Raw genomic sequence first — 10,493 nt, forward strand, 5'->3', positions numbered from 1 at the left:
TGAATAATATATTATATTATATTATATTATATTATATTATATTATATTATATTATATTATATTATATTATATTATATCATATCATATCATATCATATCATATCATATCATATCATATTATAACATATTATATCATATATTTTACATTCTATTATATTACATTATATTACATCATATTATATTATATCATATCATGTCATATCATATAATAGCATATCATATTATACCATATTATATTATATCATATTATATATTGTATTTTACATTCTATTATATTACATTATATTACATCATATTATATATCATATAATATCATATCATAAATGCTATACTAAAACTAAAGAAAGAGAAAGGAGACATCAGAAGGCCAGAAAAGAATGAATAATAAAATCTTGTGACTGACCAGAGAGTCTGACACAGCTGGGCTGTGATTGGCCATTAATTAAAAACAATTCACATGGAACCAATCAAAGCTGCACTGTTGGTGAGCAACCTCCAGAGCACATGCTAAGCCATCAGATAATTATTGTTCACGTTTCTTTTCTGAGGCTTCTCAGGAGAAAAATCCCAGTGAAAGGATTTTCATAAAATACGTCAGTGACGTTCCTGCTGGAAATGGAGCTCTGGGAGCTGCTTCCTTCCAGTGATCACTTTCTGTGAGGTCTGAAGAAAATTCCACCTCCAAACCTCCATTTTTTATAGGATAAGGCCAGGCCAGGTTCTCACAGCCTTTTGGTCCCTTCATTCCCAGGATTTCATGCAAATAAATAGAATTTTTAATTTCTGCAGCTCACCTGTCCTGGTTGGTGTCACAGACATCTCCCACCAGGTCGTGGTCAGTGTCTTTCTAGAAAAATAAAGGAAGAATGATTTAAATTTATTCTTTAGGTAAAAGGCAAGGAAGAGAACAGAGAGCTGCCACCAGCAGGAGGCTCTGTGGGATTTTTGGGGGGATTCTGAGGAATTCCAGCAGCGGGGCAGGGCAGGAAGGGAGAGCCCAGCGCGCCGAATTTCCTGGGATTTGCTCCAGAGGGAATTTCCGTTTGCGGCACAGGAGGGTGGCAGCTGGGATTGTCCCTGGCATGGCTGGGGGACCCGGCAGGGCCCAGCCTGGGCTCCGTACCTGGTCAGGGTTGCTGAGGGTGGGGCAGCTGTCACAGGCGTCCCCCACGCCGTCCCCGTCCCCGTCCCTCTGGTCAGGGTTGGGCACTCTCCTGCAGTTGTCCACGGTGTTCTTGATCCCTGCAAAACAGGGCAGGGTGGGTCCACAAAAATCCAGGCTGAAGCAAGGATTTCAGGATTTGGGGGTTCCTGGCTGCTGGGAGCAGCTTTTGCGCCCACTGTGATCAGCTCAGCTTCCAAAGGCAGCCACGTCTGTGTCCACCCCAGGGGACTCCCCCAGCCTCGAGCCAGGAGCTGCTGGCTGCTCCGATATTCCCAAATTTCTCCCCTAAAATGCAGCACAAGGCAGCCAGGACGAGGCTGGCTGTGACTGTGTGTCACTGTCACATTTTCTGAAAAATCCCTTTGCCAGGATTTCTTCTCCTGGGAAGCTGAGAAGCCTCGGAGAGAAATGAAAACAATAATTGTCTCATTTGCCTTTCTTGCGTTTTGCTGCTTTGGAATGTGGTTGGAGATTGTTTGATGGGTTTAATGTGAATTGTTTTGACTTCATGAGCAATCAGGGTCAGGCTGTGAAGGAGTCACGAGTTTTCATTCTCATTCTTTGCAGCCTTCCGTCTGTATCCTTTCCCTATTCTTTAGTATAGTTTAGTATAGCATTCTTTAATATAATATAATAAAATAATAAATTAGCCCTCTAAGAACACGGACTCAGATTAATCATTTCCTCCCTTCCATGGGGGACCCTGAAAAAGCCACAACTGTGGCAAATAAAAATGAAAATAAACCCAAGCTGGAGAGCAGCACCTGCGAGGGGACACGGGGAGCGCCCTGCCTGTGCCCCAGGAGCTGAGCTGGGCTGACCCCAGCAGGGCCCAGCCTGGGGACAGCCGGCTCTCACCGTCCCCATCCATGTCCTCGTCGCACTCGTCGCCCTTGCCGTCGCCATCGATGTCCCTCTGGTCGTTGTTCTTCACCTGCCGGCAGTTGTCACACGCGTCCCCAAAGTTGTCCTTGTCGGCGTTGCGCTGGTCCGTGTTCCTGGTGTACACACAGTTGTCCTGCGGGGACAGGGGACACGGGCTGGGGACACCGGCGCCTCCTGGGCTGTGCCCAGCAGGGCTCGCTGAGCACGGGCTCCCCAAACCCCCCTGGGGGCGTCTCAGCCTGGTTTGAGATCCGCAGAGCCCCCAGAGCGAGGCCACACTGGGACCCCTGAACTCCACTGGGAACTCTGAACTCCACTGGGAACGCTGAACTCCCATTGGGAACCCTAAATTCACACTGGGACCCCTGAACTCCACTGGGAACCCTGAACTGCCACGGGACCCCCTGAACTGCCACGGGGACCCTGAACTCCACTGGGAACCCTGAACTCCCATTGGGAACCCTAAATTCACACTGGGACCTCAGAATTCAAACTGGGACCCCTGAACTCCACTGGGATCTCTGAACTCCCACGGAGACCTCTGAATTCAAACTGGGACCCCTAAATTCCCACTGGGACCTGTGAGTTTCCACTGGGACCTGTGAGTTTCCACTGGGACCCCCCAATTTCTACTGTGACCCCTGAATTCCTACTGGAACCCCTAAAATCCCAGTGGAACTCCTAAATTCCCATTGTGACCTCTGAATCCCCACCGGGACCCCCGAATCCCCACCGGGACCCCCGGAATTCCCCCTGGGACCCCCGGAATTCCTCCCGCAGGTGCTGCCGGGGGCAGCCGAGCCCGGACCTCGGCGTTCGGGATCCCATCCCCGTCGGCGTCGTCGTCGCAGGCGTCCCCGATGCCGTCCCTGTCCGCGTCCTCCTGGCCCGAGTTGGGCACGGTCATGCAGTTATCCTGCACGACAGACAGACGGATGTGGGACTGCACCCAGCCCGAGCTCCGCGGGTCTCAGCAGCGCCCAGGAAAATTGGCGTGCAGGGAAATTGGGATGAAATTCCCGCATTTCCCCCCTCACCTTGCGGCATTTCTTGTCGGAGCAGCGCTGCTTCTCGTCGGGGACGCCGTCGATGTCCGTGTCCTTGCCGCACACGTAGCCGTTCCCTGCCCAGCCCACGAGGCACTGCAAGGGGCACACACACAGAGTCAGCCCCCCGAAACCCCGGGATTTACCGGAGACGCGGCACGGAACGCTGCAGAACCGGGATGTGAAACCCTACAGGGAAATAGCGCCCGGGAGAAACATTTCTGGGATTTCACCAGCTCGGATCTCGGCTTGCTGCTGGGGCGTGGGGAGGAGCAGCAGAACTCGGCTCCGAGGCTGCTGATCCTGGATCCCCATTCCCTGCATCCTCCCTGCTCAGCCCCAGGAATTCCGTACCCGACAGGTTCGCAGCGCTTCAGGGAAAACCAAAACCCCAAAAGCGGCAGGGAGCAGCGCAGGGAGGAGCTCGGGGGACAGGGACGAGCAGGGATGGTTCGGGCAGGGCGATCTCCAGGAGAGGGCAGTGGCAGACCCGGGAGAGGAGCGCGGGACGAGGGAACGAGGAGCGAGCAGACCGACCCCAACCCCAGGGAGTTTGGGATCAGACCCGACCCCAACCCCAGGGAGTTTGGGATCAGACCCCAGTCGTGCAGGAATCAGGGCAGACCCCAATTGCTGGGGGGTTGGACCCGACCCAAATCCCGGGGCGGGGGTCGGACCAGACCCACAGGAGTGTGGGACCCAACCCCAGCGTGGGGAAGGCGGGACCAGACCCCTCTGCAGGGAAACTGGGATTAAACCCAGCTCGCAGGAGGGTCAGACCAGAGCCCAGCCAGCCTCGGCAGGGCGGGACCAGACCCCAGTCTCGGCGGAGATTGGGACCAGTCCCCATTTGCAGGAGGGTCAGACCAGGCCCCAAACTCGGGAGGGTCAGACCAGACCCCTCCATCTCACGGGATCAGACCCGATCCCAGGAGGGTGGGACCCGATCCCAGTCCCTATAGGGTAGGAGCCGACCCCAGCCCCTATAGGGCGGTGCCACACCCCAGCCCCTATGGGGTGCCCCATCCCGATGCCAGGCTGGCGGCGGTGCCCGGACCTGGCAGGACAGCGAGCCGTCCCTCTCCACGATGCACTCGGCTTTCTCGTGGCACGGGCTGATCTCGCCGTTGGGGCAGCGCCGTGCCCCGGTCGCCGTCTGGCTCCGGCAGCCGCTGATCTGATCCCCCACAAAGCCCGGCTTGCAGGCCCCGCATTTGTAGGATCCCTGCGGGGGGAACGGGAGCAGGAACTCGAACGGGAATCCCGTAAATCCCTGCTCGGGATTCGCTTTCACCCTCCTGGTAAAGCCCTGCCAGACATGGCCACAGGGAACTCCATCCCATTCCCTGCCCACCCTCCCAGCCGGGAATCCCTGCCCAATATCCCACCCAAATCTCCCTTTTCCCAGTTTAAATCCACTCCCTGTGTCCTGTCCCTCCATCCCTGTCCCCAGTCCCTCTGCAGCTCTTCTGGAGCCCCTTCAGGCCCTGCCAGGGCTCTGAGCTCTCCCTGGGGTCCCCGTTTCCCTGAGGATTTACCCGAGTGTTGATGCAGATGGAGTTTGGGACACAATTCCTGGCAGCTCCAGTCTCACACTCGTTGATGTCGGTGCACACCTGCCCAGGGAGAACAGGACCCACCTTCACCCCATCCCAAGGAGAACAGGACCCATCTTCACCTGCACCTCCATTCCAAGGGGAACAGGACCCACCTTCACCTCCATCCCAAGGGGAACAGGTCCCACCTTCACCTTCACCTGCACCTCCACCCCAGGGAGAACAGGACCCACCTTCACCTTCACCCCATCCCAAGGAGAACAGGTCCCACCTTCACCTCCACCCCACCCCAAATCCCAGCACTGGGGCAGGGCCAGGAGCAGAAGCAGAGCCCCGGCACACCTCACTAGCCCAGGACTAGCAAGGGGTCCTGCTGACAAGCTTGAGGCAGATCCCAGCCGGGCTCCAGACCCCTCTCCAGACCCAGCAGAAGCTCCAGCCTGGGAACAGAGCTGGGCTCTGAGCCGAGCTGCTGGAATATCCTCACTGTGGAAGGGGCCCCATGGGTTTGGAAGCTCAATGGCTGCATCCCATGACCAGCCCCAAATTCCCAGAGCCATATGTGCGATAATTACCCCTAAAAACCCCAATCAGCCCAGGCTGTTGGGATTTTTGATCTGCCTGGAGCTGTCAGAGAAGCTGGGAGGGGGTGGCAGCAGCTGCAGGAACTTTTCTGTGTCCCAGCAGGAAGGATTCCCATTCCCAGGAAGGATTCCCACTCCCATTCCCATTCCCACTCCCATTCCCATTCCCACTCCCATCCCCATTCCCATCCCCAGGAAGGCCCCACAGCCCCAGAGGTGCTGGGATGCCCTGCCCAGCCCCAGTTTGGCCCAGGGCAGGTGGCTCTGGGGCCCAGGTGCCAGGACATCCTGGGCACTCCCTTCTCCCTGCATTCCCGCCAATACACGGAATCGCGGAATCCCAAAACTGTTCGGGTCGGGAGGGACCTTTAATCGTCCCACCCCCACCCCCAGGGCCACCTTCCACTATCCCAGGCTGGCCTGGGACCCTTCCAGGGATGGGAATTCCCTCCCAGCCCCTCTCCACCCTCCCTTCCATCAGCCAGGAATCCCTTCCATCCTTGGGAACCATCGCCTCGAGTTCCCCTCCCGTTTCTTCACTGCAGAGGGGAGAGAGTTGCCGGCGTCTGAGGGACACAGAACATTCCAGGCCCTCACCTGTTTGTTGGCCCTGGCAAAGGCCAGTCCCACCCCTTCCAGCAGCTGCAGGGTGAAGCCGGGCGGGCAGGGGTCGCAGCGGAAGCCGGGGTTGGTGTTAATGCACTGGACTTTCGGGAAGCAGGGGTTGGCGTTGCACTGAAACAACACACACGGTGCCCAGGGCCGTGCCAGGGGGCAGCTCCAGCCCTGGGGCACCTCCAGCTCTGGGGGTTTTAGTGTGAAGGAAGAGAAAAGGGCACACAAGTTCCTCAGAGGGCTCCCCCAGCCCGGGGGTCCCCTGGGCTGCAACAGAACAAAGCCAAAGCCACTTGGAGCTGTGACTCTCCTCAGGTGACACCACAGCCCGGGCAGGGAGCTGCTCTGGCTTCACCTTTTCCTTCCTGGAATCCTCAGAGTCCAGGGCACTGGACAATTCCCCACCCTGGCCCTGAAACACAACTCGAGTTGTTTGTTCACCGCCCTTCCCAAACTTGCTCCGAATGCTTTGCTTCCTCCAACACTTCATTACTTTCCCTGCATTTTATGCTCTGTGCTGGCAGATGCATCGCAGGAATACAGTGGATCCCGTATTTTGGACTGACAATCCCAAAATCTCCCACGGAGCCTTCAGCAGGTTTTTTAACTGAAATGCAACTGAGGCTCTGCAAGAGTGGGATAATCAAGTTCATGGTTTGGGAAGCACAGAGCTCAGGAGCCCCACCAAAAAAAAATCCACGGGTGAGCAGAGCTTTGCACACACACAGAGCTTAAAATTGGTGGAATGCCACATTTCCTAAAAAATGAGAAAATTTCCTAAAAGTAATACACAGTATCTGCCCAGCAAGGTTTGATTTAAGGGCAGAAACAAAGCCCTGTGGCTGAGATTTGCTGTTTCAAGGATTATCAGGGAACTGTTTGATCCCATTCCACACCCAATAAATCTTATCTCAAACAACTCCTCAGCAAAGGAGGCGGCTCTGGCGTTCCAAACTCCCTTCCCTGTGTGGCACAAACCTCGGGATTGATTTTGTTGGGACGGGGCTGGCCCGAAACCCTCCCTGGGGAGGGCCAGGCACAGAATTCCAGAGCTGCAGGGATGCCAGTGCATGCCAGGCACGGAACTGCAGCTCCTGCAGGAATTGCAGCTCCTGCAGGAAACCCAGCTCCTGCAGGGATCCTGGCACAGAACTGCACTGAACTGCATCTCCTGCAGGAATTGCAGCTCCTGCTGGAATTGCAGCTCCTGCAGGAATTCCAGCGTGTGCCAGGCACAGAATTCCAGAGTCTGCAGGAATCCCAGCATATGCCAAGCACAGAACTGCATCTCCTGCAAGAATCCCAGCTCCTGCAGGGATCCCAGCGTGTGCCAGGCACGGAACTGCAGCTCCCGCAGCTCCCGCAGGTGTCCCCGCGCCCCGAGGCAGCCGCAGGGGGCCCGCCCGCCGAGCCACCATGGGGTGTCCCAAAGCCACCAGAACTGCCTGGGGTGTCCCAGAGCCACCATGGGGTGTCCCAAAGCCACCAGAACTGCCTGGGGTGTCCCAGAGCCACCATGGGGTGTCCCAAAGCCACCAGAACTGCCTGGGGTGTCCCAGAGCCACCATGGGGTGTCCCAAAGCCACCAGAACTGCCTGGGGTGTCCCAGAGCCACCATGGGGTGTCCCAAAGCCACCAGAACTGCCTGGGGTGTCCCAGAGCCACCATGGGGTGTCCCAAAGCCACCAGAACTGCCTGGGGTGTCCCAGAGCCACCATGGGGTGTCCCAAAGCCACCAGAACTGCCTGGGGTGTCCCAGAGCCACCATGGGGTGTCCCAAAGCCACCAGTGCAGTTCTGGGGTGTCCCAGAGCCACCATGGGGTGTCCCAGAGCCACCACAACAACCTGGGGTGTCCCAAAGCCACCAGTGCAGTTCTGGGGTGTCCCAAAGCCACCAGCCCAGCTCAGGGGAACAAGGGCAGAAGCAAAGGTTGGGGGTGAAGGATGTGAGGACCAGGACCAGCTGTGATGAGCAGAACTAACTGTGATAACCAGGATTAACTGTGATAACCAGGATTAACTGGGAGCACCGGGACTAACTGTGATAACCAGGACTGACTGGGATGAGCAGGAATAACTGGGATCACCAGGACTGACTGGGATGACTCTGGTGAGATTTTTCCTCACCAGACACCTGAGGAGACAGCAGCTCTAGTGAAATACTAACTGTGGTAACCAGGATTGACTGTGGTGACCAGGCCTAACTGTGATATCCAGGACTGACTGTGGTGACCAGGACTGACTGTGGTGACCAGGAATAACTCACTGGGATCACCAGGAATAACCGACTATGATATCCAGGACTGACTGTGGTAACCAGGAGTGACTGGAATCACCAGGACTAAGTGTGATAACCAGGCCTAACTGTGCTCCAGGCTGGGATTTGCCCCTGGCAGGCAGCAGAGGGGTCAGAGGAGCACAGGGCACAGCACAGGGCACACCCAGCCCTGGGCACAGCACAGGGCACCCCCAGCACAGGGCACAGCGCAGGGAACACCCAGCACAGGGCACAGCGCAGGGAACACCCAGCACAGGGCACAGCGCAGGGAACACCCAGCACAGGGCACAGCGCAGGGAACACCCAGCACAGGGCACAGCGCAGGGAACACCCAGCACAGGGCACAGCGCAGGGAACACCCAGCACAGGGCACAGCGCAGGGAACACCCAGCACAGGGCACAGCGCAGGGAACACCCAGCACAGGGCACAGCGCAGGGAACACCCAGCACAGGGCACAGCGCAGGGAACACCCAGCACAGGGCACAGCGCAGGGAACACCCAGCACAGGGCACAGCGCAGGGAACACCCAGCACAGGGCACAGCGCAGGGAACACCCAGCACAGGGCACAGCGCAGGGAACACCCAGCACAGGGCACAGCGCAGGGAACACCCAGCACAGGGCACAGCGCAGGGAACACCCAGCACAGGGCACAGCGCAGGGAACACCCAGCACAGGGCACAGCGCAGGGAACACCCAGCACAGGGCACAGCGCAGGGAACACCCAGCACAGGGCACAGCGCAGGGAACACCCAGCACAGGGCACAGCGCAGGGAACACCCAGCACAGGGCACAGCGCAGGGAACACCCAGCACAGGGCACAGCGCAGGGAACACCCAGCACAGGGCACAGCGCAGGGAACACCCAGCACAGGGCACAGCGCAGGGAACACCCAGCACAGGGCACAGCGCAGGGAACACCCAGCACAGGGCACAGCGCAGGGAACACCCAGCACAGGGCACAGCGCAGGGAACACCCAGCACAGGGCACAGCGCAGGGAACACCCAGCACAGGGCACAGCGCAGGGAACACCCAGCACAGGGCACAGCGCAGGGAACACCCAGCACAGGGCACAGCGCAGGGAACACCCAGCACAGGGCACAGCGCAGGGAACACCCAGCACAGGGCACAGCGCAGGGAACACCCAGCACAGGGCACAGCGCAGGGAACACCCAGCACAGGGCACAGCGCAGGGAACACCCAGCACAGGGCACAGCGCAGGGAACACCCAGCACAGGGCACAGCGCAGGGAACACCCAGCACAGGGCACAGCGCAGGGAACACCCAGCACAGGGCACAGCGCAGGGAACACCCAGCACAGGGCACAGCGCAGGGAACACCCAGCACAGGGCACAGCGCAGGGAACACCCAGCACAGGGCACAGCGCAGGGAACACCCAGCACAGGGCACAGCGCAGGGAACACCCAGCACAGGGCACAGCGCAGGGAACACCCAGCACAGGGCACAGCGCAGGGAACACCCAGCACAGGGCACAGCGCAGGGAACACCCAGCACAGGGCACAGCGCAGGGAACACCCAGCACAGGGCACAGCGCAGGGAACACCCAGCACAGGGCACAGCGCAGGGAACACCCAGCACAGGGCACAGCGCAGGGAACACCCAGCACAGGGCACAGCGCAGGGAACACCCAGCACAGGGCACAGCGCAGGGAACACCCAGCACAGGGCACAGCGCAGGGAACACCCAGCACAGGGCACAGCCGCACTCACCGCAGGCGTCGCACTCCATGACCGTGTTCTTCAGGAACGTGATCTCCTTGATCTGCAGGGGAACAGCAGCAGGGCTGAGCCGGGAGCCCGGCACTCCCAGCCAGCGAGATCGATAAATAACAAATAATAATAATAGTAATGAATGAATGAATAAATAAAAGCTTTTATGAACGTTTTTCTCACCTTGAGGTTTTCCCCAACTTAAAGGTTTTTTCTACTGGAATTCTTTCCCAACTTAAAGGGATTTTTTCCACCTTGAAGTTTCTCCCAACTTGAGAGTTTTTCCCCATTATCTCCCAATCACAAACCACCTCTGCATTCTGCTCTGCAGCAATAATCTGCTCGCTCCACACAGGAAGCAGAGAATCCCCAGACCTCAGGGAATCGGGAATCAGGAATTTTTCACCCACCTGCTGCTTCAACAAATCCCGAACTTCCAGCAGCACCCGGTTGGTTTCCCTCATTTCTTGCAGCATTTCTGGCCCGACTTCTCCTCCTCCTAAAAAAACCCCAAAATTGTTGGGAAAATCCCAGAATATCCCCAGGTTTATAATCCAGCTGATTATAAACCTGGGAAGGTTTATATTCATATATATTATATGAATACATATATATTTAATGAATATATTTCTATG

General features: G+C 57.2%; 1 protein-coding gene across 1 annotated transcript in view; it reads right to left on the bottom strand.

Annotated features, from left to right (window-relative positions):
• Window positions 1-10,493, bottom strand: part of COMP (cartilage oligomeric matrix protein) — a 22,353-nt gene that overhangs the window by 2,597 nt on the left and 9,263 nt on the right. The window contains exons 3-13 of the mRNA XM_031064988.1: window positions 10,269-10,357; window positions 9,833-9,910; window positions 5,833-5,970; window positions 4,634-4,711; window positions 4,153-4,320; window positions 3,087-3,191; window positions 2,858-2,965; window positions 2,023-2,182; window positions 1,123-1,241; window positions 794-846; window positions 593-605 (exon numbers count right to left, since the gene is read on the bottom strand). Of these exons, the coding sequence (XP_030920848.1) occupies window positions 593-605; window positions 794-846; window positions 1,123-1,241; window positions 2,023-2,182; window positions 2,858-2,965; window positions 3,087-3,191; window positions 4,153-4,320; window positions 4,634-4,711; window positions 5,833-5,970; window positions 9,833-9,910; window positions 10,269-10,357 (1,109 nt within the window). The remainder of the gene's footprint in view (window positions 1-592; window positions 606-793; window positions 847-1,122; window positions 1,242-2,022; window positions 2,183-2,857; window positions 2,966-3,086; window positions 3,192-4,152; window positions 4,321-4,633; window positions 4,712-5,832; window positions 5,971-9,832; window positions 9,911-10,268; window positions 10,358-10,493) is intronic.

Source organism: Geospiza fortis, unplaced genomic scaffold (genome assembly GCF_000277835.1).
Source record: "Geospiza fortis unplaced genomic scaffold, GeoFor_1.0 scaffold685, whole genome shotgun sequence".
NCBI lineage: Eukaryota > Metazoa > Chordata > Aves > Passeriformes > Thraupidae > Geospiza > Geospiza fortis.